The sequence below is a fragment of the Oratosquilla oratoria genome, chromosome 17 (assembly GCF_046742065.1).
Source record: "Oratosquilla oratoria isolate Oo_2021 chromosome 17, ASM4674206v1, whole genome shotgun sequence".
Classification (NCBI taxonomy): Eukaryota; Metazoa; Arthropoda; class Malacostraca; order Stomatopoda; family Squillidae; genus Oratosquilla; species Oratosquilla oratoria.
Genome location: NC_134793.1, coordinates 23,328,692 through 23,356,599, shown reverse-complemented (window position 1 = coordinate 23,356,599; position 27,908 = coordinate 23,328,692). Strand labels below are relative to the sequence as shown.

Sequence of the window (27,908 nt, the reverse complement as noted above, 5' to 3'; positions counted from 1 at the left end):
ACATTCATCCACAAAACAACGTTTATACACACAACTCATGATAAAGAAATCATGCATTAAAAGTACATTAGGGGGAATTAGCTTTACCTTTTTTTCACAAAAAGTGCCGCCCCCCCAAAAAAAAAAAACGTACCCCCCCCAAAAAAAAAAAATAATTACCGCCCCGGGGCATTGCCCCCCCCCCCCTTGTCGGGTCTTTGGTTGGAAATAGTAGTTTGTGGGGCAGGATCACATAAAAACCGTCACTTCAGGCTTCGACAGGGTGACAATTCTTCATGTGGGCCATCCTGGGTTTACGATTCTTCGATTGTATAAGTTGATGACAATAAACATAACCCATATTCAACCTGACCTAACCTAATTTTTATCCCATCGTTGATATTCGTCGTCTTAGGGGTGACAATTCTTCAGGTGGGATCTCATGGGGTGACGATTGTTCATGTGGGCTTTCTGAGGTGACAATTCTTCATGTGGGCTTTCTGAGGTGACAATTCTTCATGTGGGCTTTCTGAGGTGACAATTCTTCATGTGGGCTTTCTGAGGTGACAATTCTTCATGTGGGCTTTCTGAGGTGACAATTGTTCATGTGGGCTTTCTGAGGTGACAATTGTTCACGTGGGCTTTCTGAGGTGACAATTGTTCATGTGGGCTTTCTGAGGTGACAATTGTTCATGTTTTCTGAGGTGACAATTGTTCATGTGGGCTTTCTGAGGTGACAATTCTTCATGTGGGCTTTCTGAGGTGACAATTCTTCATGTGGGCTTTCTGAGGTGACAATTCTTCATGTGGGCTTTCTGAGGTGACAATTGTTCATGTGGGCTTTCTGAGGTGACAATTGTTCATGTGGGCTTTCTGAGGTGACAATTCTTCATGTTTTCTGAGGTGACAATTGTTCATGTGGGCTTTCTGAGGTGACAATTCTTCATTTGATCTGTGGGGCATGCCATCCGACTCAATCCAGGGGACTGGTACAGTAACGGCCTGACCATTGCTAGGTGCGGACGGCATTTGGCAGCGTAGTGCTGCGGCTTTGTAACGCCCTGCCCAGCGCAGCTAGCCATGACCTACTCTCACTGTCTCCAAAACTGGGGCCCAGGTAGTTCAGTTAGCTACCCAGTATACAGCCGCGTTCCTTCCACTGGATGTTTGTGTTGTTATTCCTAAGTCACATTTGTACTAAAATCTCTGAGCATCATAATAATTTGGGTAAAACATAATTCCTTACAACAAACGAATAATAATCGAAGCAGTACAAATTCAACAGACTTAACACCAAACCTCTTGTATATTCGCGCGCATTAGAAAACGTTCTGCTTCCAGAATAACAAATACGGTGAAAGCAAATCTCCCGTCATATGACAAAGGACAAAAATGGTTGCTTTAACTGCAGCCAAGCACCTCATGGCGTAGGCTCCTCTACTTTCCACAGAATACGACTTATACCCAATACCAATACGGTAACTTTTCTCCAACTTATGCTGCATATACTGACTCAGATTCTTCCTTTCTGTATCAAGCTCAAGTACCATCTGGGAGACGAATGCATTAAGTGTCACATGAAGCTTACATCGTCTCTCCATCGAGTGGTCAAAAGAAAGCTTCCTGTCAGAGTTATACTTAATGATACACAGGATATTTCTCACAAATTCAATGAAAATTACTTACAGGGAAGATCACACACACACACACACACAAGTTGCTCCTTTCCTGTACACTGCAATTAGATAAATACTAGGTAAACACACATACACTATATATATATATATATATGTATATATATATATATATATATAAAAGACACACACACACACACACATATATATATATATATATATATACATATACACACACATACTGATGCTAACAAGGCTGTCTTCATGCATCATCTGACTTATTTATATTTCCTGTTGGCCTATTGAACGAACTTGATAATATAATAGGCTCAGCAGTATAATAGGCCTTTGTTTTTACACCTCTGCACCTCACAAATACCACGAGGATCAACCGAAACGGACCTAAAATATACTAATATTTTTTTCACTGTCGAATGCTTCATATTGATGTGTAATTCTTTCTATACGGTGAAAGCAAATCTCCCGTGGATCCGACATAACTTAGGTGAGGTATACGAGTTTACATCACCAACACCTTTTCACCGACACCCCACATCATTTCTAGATTGTTAACTAAAACGAAGGAACTGCTGGACTCCTTTCGACCTAGGTTTCGAATTATATGACACAAATGATGCCATGTACAACAAACCTCGTCCAGCAAGTAATCTTTGTGCAACTCAATACTGAAAGCAACGGTCATGAGGGGCCCATGTGCAATCCCCGGTGTTGGCAACAACAACCGACCATCTGCAACCTTTTTTAATGTTCAAATGTTGCAATGCATGATCTCAACTCTGGTCTTTCGAGATCATTCGTGATCGAGAAATATTTATGCCAAGAGAAAGCCCAAATGAGACTTCCAATATGCTGATAATATTATACATCGCGGTACAAGTATTTGGAGGTTACAATAATATATATTCTGTAATATTTACCTTAACCCAATTACTCTCAAATGTAGTGGTGTCATATAGGAACAGTTTCTTTCGTCTCCCGATAAAAATGTAATTTAATTCAGCAGTTCTGCCGCAACTCGATCAAAAGCAATACTTCTTCCGGACTCCGTCCTAGCGAGGTGACTGGAATATGTTCACGGTACTCAAAAGAATTTAATGGGGTTTTTGTTTTTCTTTCTTCGTGAAATTAAATACAGACGACCCGGACAATGCTACAAATCGGGTCCATGTGTAATGGCACTGCACTTCCTATCCCAATTTATTCCCGGAGCTATACACATACCAGGCAGTGTAATTAAGTGGTATATATTGAAATCCAAGTAATTCTATTGTTCAAGGTGCCGTCTCCATTCCCTTGCCAGCATGCCGAAGCTCTGCAAATTCTGTGTCAATTCATCCCCGGTGGTAACCAGACACCAGACAATGGAATTACGAGATGATAATACGTAGTCTTCCCTGTCTTCTGTCCACGTGCATGCCTTGTCTGGCTACCACCCTTATGTGGTGGAAAAAGCCCTTGACATACAATTAGATATAATACATAGTCAATTACATGTGCTTCTATTGCCCCATAGAGCCATCTCCTTGACTTCTTTCTACTCCTTGTCAGGCGCTTTTGACCGTGTTGACCATGATGGCCTAATGAGGCAGAAGTTCCACTGAAGTTTTACAGAGCGCCTAAGGCGTCATACAGTGGTCGTATGAATTTCAGACCATGACTAACATAATGCTTGTTCTGATATTCCTAAGGGTGCTTTTGGTCTGTTGTTGTTTGTTATCTACACTAGCGGCCTGCTCTATGTAAATGAGAACGTTCTGCTCGCTTACATGACTTTGCTTTTGACATTTCCTCTTGCTCTTGATTGTCGTGGGGTATACAGTGCTAATCCGCCACATAGTGATTCCGTCTTGGAGCAATGCGATATCCCAAGATTATCGTGGGCATCGCGTTTGAACCCTAAGCTCACATCTGAATGACAATCGATACGTGGTTGCTTGTAAGCTGGGTATTTAAAAGAAAGTTTTAGAGAATAATCCATGATGCTTCCCCTGCTGTTTTTGCCGTCTGATTCTGCAGGTTTTTTTTTTTTGTGGTCTACCCTCCTACCTGACGACCGGTGACCTCGAATCAGCTGAGGTGGGTTTATCGTGTTTTCCTAAAAACACGTTTTCTTTGTGATGGTGAAGTGTTGTGCGAAATGAAATAATTGTTGTGAATAGCAGTATGACTTGCATGTTGAAGCTAGTCTTATCCTGTCCATCTGTTGCACGCGTCTTGGGCTTGCAATGCATTCCAGGAGTATGAAGTTTGCAACTTGCAATCTGTCGTGCAAACCAACAATAGTTTCTGGCCCACGTCTGTTGATCTGTGTGGTTCTTTCGACAATGATACTTGATGATGATGATGATAATATGGTTTAACGCCACAAACTCCCCCCCCCTATCGAAAGGATAGGACGGTGCCTCTTACAGAGGACTTTGTAGCGTGGAATTTAATGAACCATGCCTTTGGTTCAACTTCGCCGGTGGCAGGGTTCGACCCGCCATCCCCTCGACCTTCGCCGCAAGTAACGACGCCCTAACCCGCTCAGCCACGGTATGTAATGTTCTGTGCGATCAAAATCGATATTTTTTTCCATTTGTGATAATTCTGTTTTAGCTTCTTGGTCACATTTCACTCTGTTCAATCCTACATTCTCTTTTATTTGCTCTTTTATTTATACCCCTGTGTACATTTCAGGTGTGTGGGAATTGTTTCACAGAAACTTGTGGTGATTGCACTTTTTTCTTTTATCTCTCTCAATCTTTAATAATAATAATAATAATATTGACTAACTACATTTTCATGCCTGAGCTCTTTTTCTCCATGTGCTCTTCGACACTTTCCCTCCATCACCTTTTGGGTCTTCGTCGTCTTCTTCATGCCTTGCTTTGATTCCCTTGGGCAACCTATAGTCCTCCATCCTCTCCATTGGTTTGAGACTTATCTAAAAAAAAAAAATATATATATATATATATATATATATATATATATACATACACACACACACATATATATATATATATATATATATATATCTTGATAGCGTAGTTGGTTAGTTACTACGGCACTTGTCATGTGATCGCTGAGTTCGAGTCCTCGGCAGTACCACATTTCAATTTCTGCATGTGGTCCCATTGGGTCTCCCGATGTTGATGGCTTAGAATTAAAGTGCATTGTGGTTGTTAATATATATATATATATATATATATATATATATATATATATATATATAACCACTTCTAACTTCAAATACCTCTCCGTTCTGCTTTACCTGCTTTAAAAGTCTACTTTACCTCCTCTATGAATTGAACACTTCAGTGTGATATTGTTCCTAAAATTAGAAGCGCCGGATATTGTTAAAAAAAATTGTATCATACTGCTGCTGCTCTATTAACCACTCTCTTACCCAATCCAACTCCTATTTGTTCATTATATCCTCTTCTTGGAAAGAAGAAGGGATCAGATTACAAAGAAGGGATCAGATTAGAAATGCCCAAAGATAGACGAAGACAGTTATAGCTTGTGGACGGCAGCAAGAGGGCACAAGGGTATTTGGGGAGATCATTAGAATGAAAAAATATAAAGAATATTTCCATTTTTCCAAATAAGGTCTGGGAATTGGAATGCATTTCCTGGGATTGGCTCTTATCAAAGACAAAATCGCCTAAAACGTATGGGGCTGATTAAACGCAGACCACGAATACAATCTCATCATATTAATTTTCGTTTCAGTTATCAAAAAGAGTTAATGGACAGATGGGTAAAAAGGTTAAAAGGACACTGCACCTCCAAATAGATATAAGTAACTCTATCCCAGGTGCGCCTCTCAAATACTATCTCATACCGATAAGCAAACACCGTTTCTTGATTACGTTTCATTGACTTCAAAAAGGCATTTGACCGAGTGGATTAAACTGATGCAATGAGCCACTAACAAGTGCTTGCATGCCAATCATCGGTGTGACATTTTATTAGCAACTTCCTGCATGATCGGGGCCACTGGAGCAACCGAGGCCTTATGAGGCATGATGTCATCATCGTGGGGTCCCTCAAACAACAACCAATTAGGGACGGGGTCCCTCAAACAACAACCAATAAGGGACCAGTCACAATGACTGCCGTTCTCAAGAACTTGATTCTTTATTTCATCCGACAATGCAAATTTTGTCGACAATGGAAACATTAAAAAATAAAAACGAAATAAATCAATTAATAGAGTCTAACATACAAATAACATCCGCGATTGATCAAATGAATAAATATCAAAATTTGACTAAGTTCTCATTCGTCACAGACTCGGCAAATCCTGCCTGAAAATAACCTCGCAGCTGCGTAAGCCTCACATCCAAGTCAGTACATTAATATTGTCCAAACAGTTGGCAGGATCATTAACACCAAACTGACACGGCAGTATCGGGTAATTAACAAAAAAGTCACCAAGCCACTCCCACGCAGAGTCATGAAAAACCCGTGGTAGGGCAAAACAGTCAGTTGTAGCAAGCCGCATTATTATCATTACTATTTTTAATGTAACTTTTATTTTTATCTTTTATCTATTTATTTATTTATTATTATTATTTATTTTTTTTTTATTTTTTCCAATATTGGATCGCCTTCCCGCCTGGCCAGGGCTGTCGAGAACCGAGGCAGTAAACCCGCAGTGGGTCTCGAAAATCGAACTCAAGTTCGACAAGGTCATTGGGCTTCTGCGCGGGTTACTTAAATATCTGGAGACCACCACCAAATATTTTTTATCCTTCTTTGGAACCAAACAATCAAAAACCACCGAAAAATAACGTCTGATCCAGACGCACTACCAGCGAATGAAAGCTCCGCGAAGACGATCCTTCTCCCGTGCGCCCTGATCTGGTCTGGATTTGCAAACCATGTCTTCACGAGGCCAGGAGGTCCTCTGGGTTGAATGATACCCAGAACGATTCTTCAGGTGTCGAATCTGTTAGATTGGGCACTGTAAGGTTAATCGAACTAGGTCGTTCGACATAACAAACAAGCGTAGGAATCTCACCTTTATCACCTATTTTGAACTTAACCTCGATCGTTGGTTACTAATTGTTTCTAGGTTATTTCTATTTTCAATGACGTTATTTTATTTCTAGGAATGCAAGTTGTGGGTTGCCTAAGCATCAAAATTATTATTTATTCATTTATTTTATTTATCTATCTATTTTTGTGGGTGAGGTCTTAGGAATGTCTTTCCTTAGTGTGATACATGAGCAGTTCTAAGAAATTCTGAAAAAAATAATTTAGGGAATTCTTAGTGGTTTCTGATGCTTTCATATGGTAGTACACATTCTATCACATGATTTATTATATTATCACATGCTATAATGTTATCATAACTACATTTTAGTACTTATTACATGGTAATACTTACACTGGGATCATGATTCCAATTCTTGATCCCAAAAATTCCGAACATATCCATACACTTGTTCTCAACAACAACAAAAATCATCTTTACAGACAATGGGTACCCGGTACTTTGTAAGACAAGGAAGCTATCAACAAGGTCCTACGGTCAACACGCAACTTGTTCCTCCCGGCATCTCAAGGTGGCTGACGTTCCATCACGGTTCAAGAAGAGGGCACTCCGCCAGGTTAGGCCGCTGTCGTTCTCATCTTTCATCACTCCGTTCCAGTGTTGCCACTGTGATCGATGCCAGTTCCCACAAACGAGTGAGATTTTTTTTCAACAAAAATCCCATAAGGAAATAGGGATTTCCACATTTTTCCCACAAAACGAAAGAAATATTATATACACAAATAAGTTAATTGCAAATATATAATTTTCCCACAAAATACCACATGTGTGCAAATTTCTCAGACACAAATTTGTGGAAATTTCCCACAAAATGGCTTCCTTGCTCCGTTCCCCCCCCTCATGCACTCTCAACATTCGTGTTCCTCCGTTTTTTCTCCCACACCGCCATATAAGGTAAAACAACAACAACAATAATAATACATATACAATTTTTTTTTTCCTTGCAAGGGAGGTCGGCAAAATCAAGACATAATTCCACTCCCACCCAGTCCACCTCCCTCCACTCACCACCCCTCCCTTCCTCCCTCTCATCTTGCCTCTTCCTGGATGCCGGGTCATCCCTGCATCGCCCTGGGTCAGAAGAAATGCAGCAAGACACAGCACATCCACAGCAAGGCTGCTAATAATTAATAATAATAATAATAATGATGATAATAATAATAATAATAATAATAATGGTAATAATAATAATAATAATAATAATAATAATAATAATAATAATAGTAACAATAATAATCATAATAACAACACAATGTTGACGAAGATTTATTACCAAGCCTGACAATCATAATAATTATCTTATGTTTCTTCTGCCAGGATAGAATGATGGATTCTTTTTTTCGTTCAAATTCCTCACAATATACAGAAATGCATATTTTGTAACAGCAGTCCATAACCCCCCTAGATTCTTTCATGGTTTCCTTGGAGGCCAAAGACAGTTGAGAACCCAAATTATTACCTATTGGAACTCGACCATACAGGGTAATGACTTTAAAGTTCTATAGAGTTGAGAACCTTAATAACATCCTTCTGGGTTTATGGGCCACAGTTACATGTCATTTTTTTTTAGGACTGGGGACCTATCTCCCTCCTCTTCCTTAAAAAAAAAAATAATAATAATAAAAAAATAATAAAATAAATATAAAAATTAAAATAAATTATATATTCTTTTATCCATTCGTTCTACTACTGTTCTCCTTATTTCCATCCCTTTCTACCAATTCTGTTATTACTGCACTTCTTCATTGCGAGAGCCCCAGAAGACAGAAGCGCTGGTTATTGTTAATATCACCAAGAGGAAGCCCTTGAGCAAAACTAGCTGGGAATAGATTTGTCTACACACACACACACACACACACAAACGCATACACATGTACGTATGTATTCCGTATGTGTACATAATTTCATATTTCATATGTATGAGCAAGGACGGTACATCTGCACACCCCGGAAAATAAATATATAAAATGAATAAACGAATAAATAAAAAATGAATAGCAAATAATGACATTAATAAATCTTGCACCAATCTCTCGCCACTGCTTCCTCAATCACTGGCGAAATTCGACACATATTAACAACCTCCCCGCACAGTCATCACACGACCTTGAATTAATTCATCATCCTCACGTGTCGTTACCACTTCTGCATAGTGACCCCGTCGCCATGCTGGGGTGGAAATGGAAGCAACAATATTAACATTCAACATCCCTATTGTCTACTTGTGTTTATCTGTGTGGAAGACAGTTTTAATGTTACTTTTGCCTAATTGGGCACGTCTCTCTCTCTCTCTCTCTCTCTGTATATATATATATATATATATATATATATATATATATATATATACATATATTTGTGTGTGTGTGTGTTCACCTTGGTCTTTGGATCACGTGCTGGACCCGTGATCGACAGCTATTTACCTTTCGGAAGAGAGCTCAGAGCTCGTATGACCGATCTATGGGTAATGCTGTGACCTTACACGCACACACACACCCAACTCCCCGCCCACGGGAGTTGGAGTAACGACTTGAAGCGCAGCGATACTGAAATTATTTCAGCCCTGGACAGGATTCGAACCCGGGCCACCGTAGTGACAGTCGGGGACTCTACTAACCGCGCCACCTAGTCGTGTGTGTGTGTGTGTGTGTGTGTGTGTGTGTGTGTGTGTGTGTGTGTGTGTGTATTTACCTAGTTGTATTTACCTAGTTGTATTTCACGGGAAGGAGAGCTACGCTCGTGGTGTCCCGTCTCCATATCTCATTTTATCTAAACTATTTTTAAATTCATGTATTGTTCTTGCACACACTATTTTTTCATCCAACTTGTTCCAACTGTCTATTACTCTGTGAGGAAAGCTGTTCTTTTTCAGATCTCTTCTATAGCTGTCCTTCTTGATTTTCCTTCCGTGTCCTCTTGTGTTTCCATCATCCCATTTTATCAGATTCTCTCTATCAATAACTTCTATGCCTTTCATGATTCTGTAAATAGCTATCAAATCTCCTCTCTCTCTTCTTTGCTCTAATGTCTGTAGTTCAAGTTTTGCTAGTCTCTCTTCATATGATAGTTTTGAGAGTGTTGGTGCCAATTTTGTAATTGCTCTTTGTATTCTTTCAAGTTTTTTTTATACATTTTTTTGTACTTGGTGACCATACTGTTGCTGCATATTCCAATTTTGGTCTTATCAGAGTGGTTAGAATTTTCTTCACCATTTCTTCATCCAGGTATGCAAATGCCACTTTGATTGTTCTTATCAAATTATAAGTTTCTCCAAAAATCTTATTTATATGTTTTTCAGGTGACATATTATTCATAACAATGACTCCCAGGTCCTTCTCATTCTCTACTTTTTTTATTCCTTCTTCTCCCAATTTATATGATCCTATTATTCTGTTTTTGCTTTTTCCAAATTCCATTATACTACACTTTTTAGTGTTGAACTCCATCTCCCACTTCCTACTCCATTCCTGTACTTTGTTCAGATCATTCTGTAGTGACTCACAATCTTCATCCGTTTTCACTTTTTTCAACAGTTTTGCATCATCTGCAAAGAAGCTCATATAACTTTTAATTCCTTCATATCATTAATATATATAGCAAACATTATTGGGGCCAGAACTGTTCCTTGTGGGACACCGCTTATTACTTCATCCCATTCTGAGTGTTTATCTCTTATCACCACTCTCATTTTTCTTCCTTGCAAAAAGTTTTCCATCCATTTAAGCAGTTTGCCCTGTATTCCTCCTTCAGTTTCTAATTTCTTAAGCAACTTTTTGTGTGGTACTTTGTCAAAAGCCTTTTTCAAGTCCAGAAATGCACAATCAGCCCATCCATCTCTTTCTTGTATTATGTCTATTAGCCTTGAATAGAAACATATCAAATTGGTGACGCATGATCGTCCTTGTCTGAATCCAAATTGCCTTGTATTTAGCACGTTGTTTTTTTCTAAATATTTTACCCATCTACTTTTGACAATTCTTTCACAAATTTTTGCTATTGTACTTGTTAGAGAGACTGGTCTATAGTTGGTAGGGTCTTCCTTATTTCCCCCTTTATATATAGGTACTATATTTGCTCTTTTCCAATCTTCTGGGACTTTTCCTTCTTTCAAGGAACTGTTTATTATGCTATGTATTTTGTCTGCCAGTTCTTTCCTGCATTCTTTCAAAATCCAGTTTGCTATTTCATCTGGTCCATGCGATTTTCTAACATCTAGATTACTCAAGTGTTTCAATATTTCATTCTTTGTTACTTCTATTTCTTTCATGGGGGGAACTTTCTCTTTCCATTCGATCTCTTCAGGTTGTATGTTCTCTCTTGTAAACACTGATTTAAAATGTTTGTTCATAATTTCTGCCATTTCTAATTCCTCTGTATATTCAACTCCTCCTTGCCTTAATTTTTCCAAATCTTGTCTGTTTTTCAGTTTGTTTACAAATCTGTAAAATAGTTTTGGTTGATCTTTACACTTTTCTATGATATCTTTCTCATATTTTCTCTTTTCCTCTCTGCACGCTTGTACATATTCATTTCTATAACAAGTATATATTTTCCACTTTTCAGGTCTTTTGTCCTTTCTCCACTTAGTCCAAGCTTTATCTCTTTTGTCTTTTAACTCCTCACAACTTTTGCTGTACCAACATTTTATATATTTCTTTTCTTGTTTTTGTCTTGGGACATACTGTTCCACTCCTTTTTTATAAAAAAAATTCAAAATATTCCATTTCTCTTCCACTGTTGTTCCTTCTTTGTATATTCCTTCCCAGTTTTCTTTTTGAAAGAATTCTCTTATTTTATCAAAGTTTGTTTTTTCATACATCATTCTTCCTTTTCTATATTGTTCATTTCTTTTCTTGTATTTTTCCTCATTTAATTCCAGTTCAATCAATATATGGTCACTTTTACTTATTGGTGTTTTATATTCAATCTTTTCCACTATTCCAGGTTCAGATGTGATTATTAGGTCCAGTCTCGATGGTTCTTCTTCATTTCTATACCTAGTGTTCTCCTGTATCCACTGTGTCATTGTATGATCAACAATCATCTCGAGTAGAACATTTCCCCATGAGCCGTCTCCACCCTTTGCTGTCATCTCTTCCCAGCAGACTTCTTTGCAATTAAAGTCGCCCATCATAACTATTCTTCCTCCATCTTCCATTATCTTATTTAATGTTATCTTTGTGTCCTCTAACATACTTTTATGTTCACTCTCTTCCCACTATGATGTTTTCGGAGGCACATAATTCACCACGAACTTTCTGTTCTTCTTATCTCTATCTTCCTCTTCGATCATAATCATCTCTACTGGATTCTTTCCATATGTAACACTCTTCACATTTATACGCCTGTGACGTTGCCAACCTGGGCCACGTAGACAATGACCCAAAACAACTACAGGGCAATACAAGACGGACGCTGGCGTCACAAGGATGTGTGTAAAGGAAATTGGCGCCAGGCTTGCGGGGGCGATAAACTCTTTATACATATAGTGCTAATGGTTGGGGTTTTCCCCACTGCAAAGGTGAAACAAAGGGTAGGTTGGAGAAGTTGCATGCATGCATAAATGTATGCATACAAGCACACAGACCACACATACACACAAACACACACATACAACCACACACACGAACACACAATAACGTGAATATGTGTGTGTGTGTGTGTGTGTGTGTGTGTGTGTGTGTGTCCGAGATCTCATCCGGGAGAGTGATAACAGTCAATCCAACACGTAATCCATTCTAAGCTACCAGAAGAGGCTGGATGACCGCATTGTGAACAGCTGCCCAGGATGTAACACTTCACCTCATACCATACAACACATAATGGAAGACTGCATTATACACAATCATGCACGCAAACACAACATACACTCTATAAAGGATTTGTGGGAAAACCCAGTTTCGGCTGTAGCATTCCTTGGGGAGACGGGACTGCTCGGACAGACAGTCTAGGGAACGACAACAACAACAACAACAACACGTGGTCCAAGATGCTGCTGGATCTCTCTCACAAACATGCATGCATGCATGTACGCCTGTAGGCGATAATGAAACATCAAGCACAACAAGCACGTGCTTCCAAGACGCACTCTGCTTTTCTAATGACTAATGACAGGCAATGATGGTGCACATATTACAGCCGAGCCAGTGTTCGCTTCCCCCTCAAAAAAAAAGAAAAAAAAAAATATATATATATATATATATATATATATATATATTAGAACATTATCAATATTATACTATTACTATTATTAGAGTACTGAAGAGATAAATCATACATATATTACATACCTATGTATGGGGGTACCAAAGTTTTGTGCTTAGGAGTTCTCAAGGTTTAAATTTAGCCTTATTCAAATATCAATACTACTTTAATACACACACACACACACACACACACACACACACACATATATATATATATATATATATATATATTATATATATATATATATTACTAAGCAGAGCGCTTTCGTATGTTTACATTTTTACTAGCGCTGAAGATGTATTTCCTTTTTCTTTGTACTATAATACTGTACCAAAGAAGTCAAATTTAATGAATCGATCAACTCAGTCTCCAAACTTCTACCTAATAACCAAATTAAATTTGTTTACAATTATCCAAACAGCATTTTTAGAAAGGTAGTTAATAAAACATCATCCTAATTTTAATACCTCAAAAGGACAATGGCCCCCAGATTGTATTACGAAGCTAGCTGTAAACAAATTATTGTCAAAAGCGGTCGGACATAATAGCACTAACTGTCCTTCCGCGACCCGACTATTTCAAGGGCATGTAACCTCAGTGGGTTTATAGTGAACATATATATATATATATATATATATATATATATATATATATATATATATATATATATACACATGTGTGTGTGTGTGTGTGTGCGCGCGCGTGTGTATGTACGGTCACAGCAATACCCCCAAAAATCGGGTCATATAAAGTACAGAGCCCTCATTCGCGGGTTCATGTTTGTATGTAAAGGGGGCAGTCTGTCAAAAAATACAAATAAATAAACAAACTGATTAATACATCAATAAGAAATAATAACAATAAAAATAAATCAATATTAAGGGAAGGTTAGGCGTTTCTCACGCTACGTTCACCCTTTGTAGCAACTGAGGCGAAAAAAATTACTTCCGCCCTTTCTTGCCCCTACAAACCGTGACTGCTCATCCTTCTGTCAACCGTGGATGGAATGCACTAGCCACACACAAAACTGCTTTTTTACATCCAGTAGCCACACTCAAAACTGCTTTTTTAGATCCAGCAGCCAGACTCGAAACTGCTTTTTGGATCCACTAGCCACACTCAAAACTGCTTTTTTGGATCCAGCAGCAAGGCTCAAAACTGCTTTTTTGGATCCAGTGGCCAGACTCAAAACTGCCTTTTGTATACAGCAGCCACACTGAAAACTGACTTTTGGATCCAATAACCACACTCAAAACTGCTTTTTGGATCCAGTAGCCAGACACAAAACTGCCTTTGGGATGCAGTAGCCACACTGAAAACTGCCTTTTGGATGCAGTAGTCACACTCGAAACTGCCTTTGGGATACAGTAGCCTTATTGAAAATTGCTTTTTGGGATCCAGTAGCCAAACTGAAAGCTGCCTTTTGGATGCAGTAGCAATACTGAAAACTGTCTTTTGGATACAGTAGCCACAATGAAATCTTCCTTTGGGATGCAGTAGCCAAACTGAATTCTGCCTTTTGGGATGCAGTAGCCAAACTGAATTCTGCCTTATGGGATGCAGTAGCTACACTGAAAACTGCCTTTTGGATGCAGTAGTCACAGTGAAAGCTACCTTCTGGGATGCAGTAGCCACACAGAAAACTGCATTTTGGATGCAGTAGTCAAACTGAAAGCTGCCTTTGGGATGCAGTAGCCAAACTGAAAGCTGCCTTTTTCAAGGCGTAAAAAGTTTACATGTATATACTTCCTTTTAAAAAGGATCAAGAGGTGTCTGCAGCACGGTGAGGTTAATTATTCGAGACTAATAGCTCTATCCGGTAATTAGGAATTCTCGGTAATTGCGAAATCCGGCAACTAAGAAATTCGGGCAATTACGAAATTATATTATCAGAAGTTTGTGGCGTTGTCCAGCTCCTTAAATCAGATATGTTTTGCTGGGTATAATGTAAAAGAAAAAGTTGTAAAAAAAAAAAATAATAATAATAATAATAATAAAAAAATAATAAATAAATAAATAAAAATTATGATATTACCAATAAAAAAAATTATGATATTACCAATAAAAAAAAATGATAATAATAGATAAGGAAGTAAAAATCATAAAACGTAGGGTTGCGAAATTTGAACTACAAAGAAACAACACACTGTAGGTTTGTTTATCATCTGAATTCTCTCAATTCTGGAAATAAACTCAACAGTGTAACCTAATATCCTATAGATACAATCACTATTTACTTTATCTAAAACAGTAACAATTGCTCTCCTCGCCTAATATGAAGTCTGTCTCATTCTTTATTCTATTTGGGCTTCTCCAAGTCCATTTACGGCCTAAATGCTTTTGAAAGAATGTTTATAGTTTTCGTGTTTTGGTCCTCTGTACAAATGGCTAGCACCTCACCTCTATCATTTCTCTCAAGTACTCCAAACTGAAAGGCAACTGCCGACAAATAACTCGAGGGAAGCAACAAGTGAGGTCGAAGTATTTTTTATACAACGATTAGTTCATTCAACCTTTATCGAGTACGTGATGTCCTTGATAAAACTCGAATGCTCGAAACGTTGTATCAGTTCGTCCTCAGAGTTATTCCCAACAGGTATTACTCAAAATTTCCCGACACATAATTCACTTGCCACATTCTTTCTCAACTCTATTTAGTATTTTCTCGATCTATTACCTGAATACATCATCATAGGACTCAATTCAATCATCTGTATTTTGTAAAGTTCCCGTAAACACCTGAATTACTTTTAATGCATCTTTTACATAACAACACACATTGTTCTGATATGCAACTGAATTTCATTGTGTTACCATATACCTTTTGATCAATGAAGAATCCTACGTTACTGGATTTATCTTTCATCTATATAACAGAACAAGTAGTGCTTGTCTCGTATTTGCACGAAACCCCCCTCCCCCCACCCTCGAGCTTCACTCAGTCCCACGATATCCCAGCTGATGGTCCCCAGTTCTTCCATCAAACTCTCTAGCTGTGTTCTGACAGCGTCCTCACATTGTACGTCATCACGTTCTTCAGGTTGTTTAATGTTCAAGACTTGTTCACTCACATTTAGCGGCACACTGCCCGTAAGTACACGAGGCAAATTGATTGGACATTTAGGTGACGATGATCAACACGAACACCCGTAATATCACTAGTAGTACTGCCCATACTTCTTTGAGAGGCTGTGGCAGTATAACCTCACCTATCCAGCCAGTTTCTGATAAGCTATATCTTCGGTGCTACCTTATTTAATATATTCAGTAAAACTCTGCTCATCTATAGGGTATCCAATACTATCATTAAAACGGTACTTCAAAATGTCTATGAGGAACTATCTACCACCTGAGACTGTGTGCGCGCAAGCTGAGCTTCGACATAGTTTTCATGCAAGACCTGTTTGATGCGGGCGTCCCTGAGGTGATGCTCATTTCTTATTCGACAAAACCCTTGTACTCATTAAGAGACTCAAGCCTATCCACCAAGGTTACGATGTCAGTTCCTGGATTGGGAACTACGTCATACTAACACAAACACACACACAAAGGCTGGCAGGTAACCTCAAGGTTGAAAGATGAAAAGAAACATTAAGAAGTGGGAGGAGTCTTGCCTATTGTCAAGAACGGAGCGATACGAAAGACTGGAGGGAGAGTAGCAACTGTTGCACTCTAGACGGGGGCTGAACGCGGGATAGGCATCAGGAAACCAGCAAGAGGTAGAAGGGCGGAGGGAGGAGTGGGACGAGAATCCAACACGCAATACCAAAAGAGCTCAGGCGAAACTTTAAAGATATAAAGTACATCCCGAGTTCCTCCGCACCACCTGTCATCTATTTTTCTTTGGATCCTGCCATATTATATATATATATATATATATATATATATATATATATATATATATATATATATACATATATATATATATATATACATATATACAACTACACTGAATGGTTCCCAGCGATCAATTGATATTTTTATTCAACCACAAACAACTTTTAATTCCATGCCATCGCAATCGAGACTGAAGAATCGCTCGATGGAGACATTTTGTTGGAAATTGAAACGTGGACGAGCCGAGGATTCGAACCCAGCTAACCCGTAACAAAGTTACATCTCTCTTGATAGCGCATTGGTTTAAGTCACTGTAACTTTGTTACGGGTTAGCTGGGTTCGAATCCTCGGCTCGTCCACGTTTCAATTTCCAACAAAATGTCTCCATCGAGCGATTCTTCAGTCTCGATTGCGATGGCATGGAATTAAAAGTTGTTTGTGGTTGAATAAATATATATATATATATATATATATATATATATATATATATATATGTGTGTGTGTGTGTGTGTGTGTGTGTGTGTGTGTGTGTGTATCTAAGATGTGATCACTACTTGCAATGGTTTCACCAACTTCTACATCGGTTATCATACTTTCGCGGATAGTGATCAATAGATCGAGTAAATTTCCATATATTGTGGGCTTTTTTACATGTTGAACTAAGTAACTGTCACCTAAAAAATCTATCAAGCGACTACCTATATGGCCATGTTCAAGGGTCATCCAATGAGTGTCAGTACAATTGAAATCACCCATTATCAATAAGTCCCGGTTGCAGAAATTAGACAGTTCTTGAAACAACAATTTGTTGTCTGCTAATTATAAATGTTTTTGGCCTATATACTGTATTACACCTACACTCACCTTTTGTCCAAGTGTTTCACTTTCTCAAAAACACAGGCATGGACACTGCTTTTAAAGCACAACAGAACATCCCAACCTTTCTTGTGGTTCCTATCCTCACGAGTGTTTAAATTCCACAATATTAAATTCAGTTTCAATCTCTTTACCATTTAACCATGCCTCGGTTATTCCTATTATATCAAGATTTTCGCTTTTGACATACGTCTGGATTTCTTGGAATTTGTTCCTAATACTGCAAACATTAAAGTACACGATTTTACTAAACTTATAATTATTTCTTTTAGACTCCTTTTGATTTTCAACGTTATGCTTTGAATTATAATTTTGTTCTTTATTGACACCTTGCTCTACATTGACATTTGGTCCTTCTTTGACATTCAGTGCCTCATGGACATTTGCCCCATCACGGACATTTGGCCCCCTACACGGTCATCCGGCCTCTCATTAACACCTTACCCACCTCCGTCATCGCTTCCCACACCGACCACCCGTCGTTCGTTGACATTCTGTCCGGCATCACTTCTTAAAATGATATTCCGTCCTCCACCGATGTTATATCCTACCGTGATATATTGCCTCCTACCAACATTATATCCTAAAATTATATTTTGTCCTACACTGACATATTGCTCTACATTATTGCTTCGCCCTATGTTATCCCAATTACACCCTATTTCGAGTTTCTACCCTAAAAAAGGAACTACATCATTACATACTCCCACAATGAGGTTTGTAAGAATAATTTTGCCTCTGCGAGTAAGGTGGATCCCATCAGAAGAATAAAGGTCATGACGTCTAGAAAAGAGATACAAAAAAGTGGTATCCCTGTTGCGTGCACAACTGTGATACCACGCTCCTTTATTTCCTGAAGGAGGACCTTGTAATTCCGAAAAAGTTCCTCTGATCTCACCCTACCCACATCGTTACTTCCCGTATGAACAGTCGCAACCGTGTTTGTCTGCCTTTGCTCCCTCGTGATCTGGGTACAATCGGGGATGCCAAGGTCCGGTTGACATACACATTTGCAAACATTTAGTCTTTCGCTGCAGGATGTCGTCATAGCCTCGCACCATGAAGTCCCCCACCACCAAGAACTCCTGATTTTCAGCCACCTCGTCTTCCAGCAGAGCAAAACGATTGACTAGAGCGAGCGGTTGCACTGTAGGACACCCGTTTACCGAAAGCTGGCTCGACAAACGGGACCCCACGGAGCGCCACTCGCTCACGGCAGTGGCAGAAGTGGAAGAGTTGGAACGCTCTTTGGGTTGTGGGGAGGATTCACTCTTCTCACAGATCGAGAACGGTACAACACACGGCACTGTCAAACCGTGTGTGTGTGTGTGTGTGTGTGTGTGTGTGTGTGTGTGTGTGTGTGTGTGTGTGTGTGTGTGTGTGTGTGTGTGTGCGTGCCGAAGGCCATTCCAATCCAAACCAAGAGTTCTTGCTTCGGCCAAACTTATTTCTATTTATGTATTGTTTTAACCTACGTGGTACCCAAAGTCTCCAATCCAATATGGCGGAAGAATTATTGTGTGACAAACGGAGGATAGTTTCAATCTGAGGGGAGTGGAATGTATTTAGGGATGGAATGGGTGGGAATGGTTATATGCCTTTTTCTTTTTGGCTACCTCCCTTGTAAGGGGGAAAAAGCCTTGGTATATGTATGTATTATTGTTGTTATTAATTATTATTATTATTTAAGAAGACAGATCCTTTGCTATGGAAGCCAATGCTGCCCCAATCAACCCATCAACGCACGCTATATACTCTATCCTAACCACCACCACAATATTTCATTTGTAGTTACACCTATTTCCGTTCTCTCTTGTATATTGTTTTCCCGCGTAATCCGTTTCTGCAAGTCCCGCTGTCTTATACTCTGCCAATGTTAATGTAAAAATTGTATTTCATCATCATCCCCGAATTACTCCATATGCCGTGGAGCATATCCGGTATAGATAAGATTACATACTATCTTTATTAATCCCATAAGAGATCAAACTGGTTTTCCACGGATTTTGCCGGCGCCGACTGTTGAGAGTTCGTTTAAATAAACGACTTCGGTTACATTTGTTTTTTTTTTCAAATCTCCAAATATCAAATTATCTTTCCGTCATATACAGCAAAACTAAATGATGAACTAAGAGTTAGTAAACATGTACGAATGTTACACATACCATTGAAATGTTTTTAGAGAAGTATAGATTTCTGTGAGTGAAGCCATATTCTAGTTATTCAAATAGAGGTTGGAGTCAAGATGTCGGAGGAAAAGAATAGCTCAGTGTGATAACCCTTTCAGAGAGTTAGACTACCCCTTCAGACGGCAACCCTCAAATTACATTCCTTTGTGATTGCAGACTAATCTCCAATCAACGGTGAATACTGATCATCTAACTTATTTTTTCTTCCTTTCCGTAACCCTCAATTATCTTCTTCACCACCTCTTTATGATTATAATCGGCATTTTTTATGGTTGGAGGCTAATCTGAAAAACCTCCAATTAAAAAAATGCTGATCACTTATAAATACTGTCGACAGGGATAGAAAGTTATTATATCTCACAAAGGACTAATTTCTTTCCACGACTCCATTTTGTAGTACGGGCAATTTAACCATTAAGTAGTTAAAGTAATTTATTATTCACTGCACGAAATCTAGCAACTAAGGCGACACACAAGCCAGCATCAACAGCGCAACTATCCATGAAACGATATTTACTTTCCCTCGATGGCGTTTCTGATATTTGAACTTCATCCATTTAACGAATAAATTTGTCATTTAAGCCGCCTTTCTTCATCCACACTTATTGGGTGCAATTGCATTCGTTTCCGTGGAGCCATATAATGACGTGGTATATACACATGATTCTGATCAGCGAGGACAAACCCTCAGTACAAAACATTTGGCCTCTCAAGTAACACATAACAAATCGTAGTCCTTACTATGTCTAATGTCATGCGATTTTTTTTTTTTTTTTATATGCTAGGGCAGGGTCTCCGATGGGACCAAGGCCTCAACTTATATTTTCGTTATGATGCCGTTTTTAATTACTTTTATTCTAGCTAGAGCTAGACTCCACGTCGGTCATCTCTTCGATGTGATGCAGTGCTGGGAACACAAACTAACTTGCATCCGAATTGTGTATTCACCTCGGATCTGCTGCAGTCTCTGTCGAGACAGCCAGACACCACCCTACGGCAGTGAGCTCAGAGCTCCTTATTAGCCGATCTCTGGGTAGGTCTGAGACCACTCACACACCACACACCGGGACAGCAAGGTCACAACTCCTTGACTAACGTCCCGTACCTACTCGCTGTGTGTGTGTGTGTGTATACATACACTTGTTGCAGATACATTTTTTGTATAAATAAATCACATAGACCTTAAAAAAAATATAATACATCTTGAACAATACTTGGACGACTAAAGATATTTTATGCAACAGTTCAGACAATAGCATGGTTCAGATTAGGGCGTGCATAAGTATTCTGCACACAAAAATAGTAAGAGATTGCCACTTAGTACAGTAAAATCACATGGTAGTACCTACGATAAATTCGGAGACCTAGTAAGACGGCAACACTCTGAAACGGGTTTGGCAAGCTGCCTCTTACACTCCTGAAGAGTCGACGCGCGGGAAATACAAGTCGACGACCCAAACTCGATTTTTCCCGCCCCAGCAGAAGCTACTTGATACAGACACAATACTCACATGACACGTTAAGTAGTGCTGCACTTTGTTCTTCAACCGCTGGGCTACTGACGGGTGACGTCACTCTGTTGGTATGATGGTTGGCGTTTGACGCCGCACATCCTTTACGCCCGCCTTTGTCGTAAGCATCTTGCCTTAGGTGACCACGGTTGCCCACGCCATGGTCGGGAGTACAACGAAGTTGTAAATGTCTCAGTCCTGCTCGTAGCCCGTGCATGTCAGCTGGTTGTTACACAACTCCTTTGCGATTCCAGCGAGTCGACCTTGATGTCGATATCCAAATCAGTCTTATACTCGTCTTCCCTCTTGCCAAACTATTTGGCTTTGCCAGTTCTTCGTTTATAAACTCACCGTGTGTGCATTTGCTCGTTAAGACGAAATGGTTATATTTGGCATAATTTCTTCAAGGCAAATAACTTCCCTTTCCTATCTTCTGGTATACTATAGCACACAGTCCAATATATTTCTTCAGAGATCAAAATACAGTTGTTTGGAAACGACTCTTGTGAACATGAACGATGCCAGACTTCAATGTGCTTTTACTGCACATCAACACAAGCACACAAACACTTTCAAACAAACAAAAAAATCACTCCAATGATGCTTTTCTTATTCCGTTGCTCGTCTGCTATAACAATACTGTTGCTCCTTTGCAATAGTGACATGACAATCTCAAATTTGATTGATATGGCCACCACGTAATGTTGCTTATTATTCAAAGCACACGTACGCGGTTGAAATGTACACGTTCAAATTCCTCGTGATAGCAATGTTGTTCTTTGGTTGATTACGACGATTCTTAATGTCCGTTGGCTGAACTCAGCATGAAAAGTGCAGAGACTACAATAAAGCTATCAAGCCGATTGCACTAGATCCACTGCTGTTAAGGTTTACAATAACCACGTTTCAGCAAACACTATCATTCCAACAGGCCACTCCAAACGCACAAATGTTAGTTTGCAACACGCCAGGTCTTTTACATTTCAAGCTCAACCCGGGTTAGTGTATTTCTTATAACTGAGATCCAGACAAATGTTACTCCTCTTGAACAATTTGCACAAATAAATCGATGTCAACCTAGGATTCTGTCCTAGTTTATGCTATCTTGTTCCTGGGGCAGAGCTTACAATGTTTCTCTGTTTACAACTGACAGTTTTGATGCTAAATAAATTGTATCGAATGACCGACACTTTGCAAAGTTTATAGCAAATCATACACAGATATTTGATGAGCCGCCCGTACATAAACAGTAAAAACACGCACCAAATATTAGTGACATATTCTCCAGCCGCATTTGCAAAACCTTGATAGCACCTCTTCCAGGACCCAAGGAAGTTTATTTGAGCCACACACGATGATTGATAAACAACACAGTTCTTATTCCTGGTATTTGACTTACAGAGTTGTTCGTATTGGCCTGAATATTTTGAAAATAACACTGGCACAACTGTAGGTCCGATACCTAATGAATTCACTTGTCGAACAAATAACTGGTCAGCATTAATGACGTTCTCTAGGTAAGTGTACTGTTCAATACATGTATCAGAGTTCAATTGCTTCCAATTTTCTGTTACGAGGTTGACTTCACTTGGCTTCGTTGATGAAACAAATCGGCTACTGATGGAAATACTGAATAAACCCGTTTGGTTTGATATGTCCTTAAAGCGAATTACTCTTGCCACCGCTGAAATAACATATACCAATATTTCTTCAACACACAATTTCCCTGCCCTGACCGAGAAACTGTACTGGGGAATATCTATATATATTATTGGAGAAACTGAAGCATAACGTCTTTGGCCTAAGGACGTGTCACAAACACATGGGTCACACCTGCGTTCAGGTGTGGGTCGGCTAAGCACGTAAAATACTGTGCAGGTAACACCTGAGCTCAATATGTCCACTCTCACTGACGTTGGTAGTTTAGGGCTCCCTGATATGTTTGGATATCATAATGCCGGGGTATGCACCCAGCCTCCTCCATCATCTGCTGCCATAACCCTTGCCTTGCGCTGGGTGTTGTACTGGTTGTAGACGTGGTTATGTAGGTTATACAGATGCAAAAATGGTGGGGAATCGACAACCGCACCAACTGAACAGACTTGCCACATGAGGATTGATGAGTTCTTAATTTGGCTCTCCGATGGGTTTCTAAAAATTGTTGTGTTTGCAGGCATGATTACAGGACTACCTTAGCTATCATTGAGAACATGGTAAACAATGCACAACTAAAACACTTTAAAGTATTGTATTCAACCATATTACTAGTGTAAATTCACAAGTAATAAGCTCTTTCAGCCAAACTTATATGCAGCATGATCTGGATAACGTTCACGAGATGATTAAAGTAGTGATGGTCACTTGCAGTAATACTTCTTGTAAAAAATCTGTGATTTCAGAATAACTGCTATAAATAATCTCCCTTGGCCGCGTGGTTACTTCGTATGTCTGTGGCTTGAGCAAGCGCCACAGTTTGTTTATTCGTGAAATTTCATAATATTGCACTTCTCATACTCAGGCGTTACAATTTTTCACTTTCCCACACTCCAGAAGAGGTTAACGAACGTATTCTGAGAAGTTTGTTTGATATTTTTCCAGTGCGATGGAGAAATGTTCTGGTTTTACAGTTCCTTCCACTCACGATTGCAGAACGATATCGACCCTAGATCAACGAGGAAGTGCAGACGACGCACGAGGGTAGTACGGATGGACTACCAACAAGTAAATTAAAACCTATGATTATAGTAACGATGAAAAGAGCGTTTGGTAATTTAATTTATATCTATTATGTCACAAAAATATAGATTTTAAAATAAAAAAGTGTAAATATCCTAAAGTTGGAATAAAATATTCTCCCCAGTGTAACCTTGTTCCATTCATACTTTGAAATAGTCACGTACCTTAGGAGTGTACTACATAACATTCATGGGATAAACGAGGAAATCCTGCGAAGGATTTGCATGGTACATGTTGTTGCTGACTCGCTTAACTAGAGAATGCTGAGTAATCGAAACATGGAGAACTTAGATCCGAATCTTCAAGTCTCTTTTGCTCCTTAGTTTGTTGTACGGCTCTAGTGTTCAATAAATGCTAGCCTGATTTTTTCTTGATGTCAATGGTACAAAGTAATTCGTAAACCGTTAACCATTGCATGGGTATGAGGTACGCCTCCCTGATGCTGATAAAGGATATCTCGGTGGAGGAGAGGATGCAGGCCTAAAAAATAATGGCTGGAGTTCGTCGGCCATTCATTGTGAAACCTGATTTGTATTAGGAAGGATGACAGCATACGATATTGCTGGAGGAAGGGTGTTGGCGTGGGTGAAGTAACACGACACCCGGCATACGCATTCCATTGACAATACTGATTATTATTTGTATATTTCCAAATTGGCTTAGGACTAATACGTGATTGAAACTAAAGAGCAATAATAAAGTAGACAGATACATTAATAAGTTGGTTTTCTTAGCCTCCGTGTAATTTCTATGAAAGTTACACGAAAAAAAAACAATGGACCAGTTTGCACGCAAAAACTTTCTCACACACAAACACGTTCGCATAAACACACAAATGCACATCTTACCAATGAAGACACAGTCCTTACAAGCGTAATTTTTTCTCACATATTACAATTAAGTACAGCCAGTACCTCCCTCTATACACACACTGAAATTACTTTGAATGTTCGAGAATAGATTGAGAATCTTGTGTAACCAATACTTGTTTAATCCATATTTGGATAACTGAAAGTATGCGCAATTCCGAGTAGAATATTTTGCATATACATAGACTGAGTAAGAGGGAGACTCGAATTTACTCACGGAGTACAAATACACTTACGCGCGAGCACAGTACCGGTTTGTCGACGAAAAATTTAAGATACAAAATGAATGGGTGGCATATTTTTATGAAATGGCATTAACAGAAGCTGAAATGATTAATAAAAATTCCACTTAATAAAAGTGAAATATAAACAGTAATGTTTGAATGTATGAAATAAAAGAAGTACACAAACATTGAACGTGAAAAACACTGCAGGGCCTGATGGGATCTGAAACTGGATAATTCTTATCCTGTCTACTAAACATTTGAAAATGTACATACACAATTGCACCATTGTTTTCATTAGAAGCAAAACAGTTTTTGTTCCCTTGACATGACAAGTTTTCTTTAATGTTGTTACCATTATTACGTCTTCTGTTTCATTACATATTTTTCATCACCCGCTTCAAGGAGCAATCGGAAAAAGAAATACAAGTAAACTAATCTTGGACGTTCCTCCCAGACGTTCCAAGAAACCAAGGGATGACAACAGGCAAAGTATTGCCTAATTCTAATTTTGTATTGCAGTTGGAGAAGAAATCTGAGGTCTCTTTAAACACGAAGTTAAGAGTAAGGAAAATAAGTGACGTGTCAGGTCTAGATTCCATATTCGCTAGTAGATGACGTCACGGGATCATATGCAAGGATGTATACGTCATCAGTTCCTGTGTAAGATGGCGGCGACCATGCAGGCATTGATCCTTTATCAGTAACATTTGATGTTAGTAAAATGAGGGAACACCTTGAAGTATGTCTTGAAAAGGGAGATTTCACCATGTTTCCACATAAAAAACTCAATAAAGCTAGATTGCCACAAAATGAGAGGTATGAAACTATCACCAAATATTGTAAGTGTCATGTCTAACGTCCTGGAAAACTGATGATAGAGTGCAGCTCTTGTAAACAGTGGTATCATAACAACTGTGTAAATCTGTCTGTGCATGATGTCAGGGAAATGTGCACAGATGACACTTACACTTGCCCTCAATGTAGGAATGATTGAGAATTGTCCTGCAAATAAAAATAAAGTGTTTTTACCAGTAGATATTTTCCACCTACATGTATTTTAATTGTGCTGCTGTAAATAAGAATAAGTGATTTTCCACATACATGTATTTTAATATTGAGATTTTCACACATATATGTATTTTAATATTGAGATTTTCACACATACATGTATTTTAATATTGTTCTGCTGTAAATAAGAATAAGACATTTTTTATATTAAAATAAATTCAAGTCTCTTGTCTTTTCCTAGCAGTTCAAACTTTTTTAATGTAAAAAACGTCCACCCAGTAATAGTAATATATTTATATATTATATAATTAATCATTCCACGTGAAAAAATGTTATAAAGTTTTGATATTTTAATTTTCTTCCATAAAAGAAGCTTGAAGTCTAATATTGCGTTTTATTTGAGCCTCTGAATGTCTTCCGTCACATCGGACTTCGGAAACTTCCGAAAAATACCCGACATTGCCCGAAGTGATAACAACACAAAAACGTGACGTCATCTACTAGCGAGTATGGAATCTAGACCTGACCTGTCGACAAGGTAAGGAATATTTTAAGAGATAACGGATAGTTAGACGATAAGTAATAGCGCCCAACATAGAGCAGCAATGTATTACAAGACGACTTTATCATAATTACCAAAACGCTAATAAACTCGGACCGTTTAAGCACAAGAATCTATTACTATTAATAAGTTAAGTACTGAAAGCAGTAATAGATACAATACAATAATTATGAGATGGTTGTGTATGCGTTTAACAAACCATTGCATTTCAGGGAAAGGAAATTGAAGAGTTGAAGGGAAAATTGTGTGAAAATGAAAACGTGAAGAATGAGACAACCCGAAAAACGGGCACGATAATCTCAAAATAGAGAAAAACATTATATATGATAACTTGAAAAAGTGACGAAAAGACAAAATAGAATTTAGAGATCATCCATGTGATTATTGAAGAACTGGAAAAGGTGCACAGAGAAAAGGAAGTTTGGTTTGATTGAAAATTATAGAACAGTGAAAAACTGAGGAACGGGACTTGTCGAAAAAGGTGATAAAGGTACTCAAGATAAGAAAAGGCTGATAAGAGAGAAGATAGATAAAAGGAAAAGCATTATTAAAATAGGATAGGAAAGTAAACGCATTTCATAAAGATAATAAAGAGAAATATAACGAGAACGGAAAACAGAGGAAAAAATTAAAACAATTATGGACAATGGTGCTAATATACAAAAATAAATGGATGTTTTGAGGGTTAGGCAGATATGTGCAAGGAAGTGTGCCAATGAAGTCTAAATCACAGAGCACGATGAATGAAATGATAAGATTTGGAAATTGGCGAGCAAAGAATGGGCGAGTTAGAAGGAATGCAACAGAAGAGAGACTAAGAAAACTTTATGCTCAAGCTAGGAAAATAATGCGAAGAGGAACGAACAGAAAAATATATTTTTTTAATGTTAGAAGATGAAAAAGTAGGAGGAGAAAGAAGGGGGAAAAGTAGTAAGGGGCACATACAGGATCTAATCTCCGTAAGGTTCTGGGAAAACGAATAGCTAATGGGAAAATAACCAAACAATATGTTTCACAGAGACGAAAATAAAAGGAAATATCAGTATTCAAGTAAGAGAAGGACGTATGGCGATGGACGGAAGAGAAAATGGGAGGATTGACGATAATGAAAAAAGGCGAAGTGGAAATTTGAGAAGGTAGAATCGAGGTAATATGACAATTGCCCTTTCCATACATCAAAGGCTTCGGATCACATGAAGAACTGTCACCCC

At 38.6% G+C, this 27,908-nt stretch overlaps 1 protein-coding gene across 1 annotated transcript in view; it reads right to left on the bottom strand.

Annotated features, from left to right (window-relative positions):
• anne (polyamine-transporting ATPase anne boleyn) overlaps positions 1-23,965 on the bottom strand; it is an 83,368-nt gene extending 59,403 nt beyond the window's left edge. The window contains exon 1 of the mRNA XM_076200637.1: positions 21,296-23,965. Coding sequence (XP_076056752.1) covers positions 21,296-21,512 — 217 coding nt within the window. The 5' untranslated portion in view covers positions 21,513-23,965. The remainder of the gene's footprint in view (positions 1-21,295) is intronic.
• Between the last annotated feature and the right edge of the window lie 3,943 nt (positions 23,966-27,908).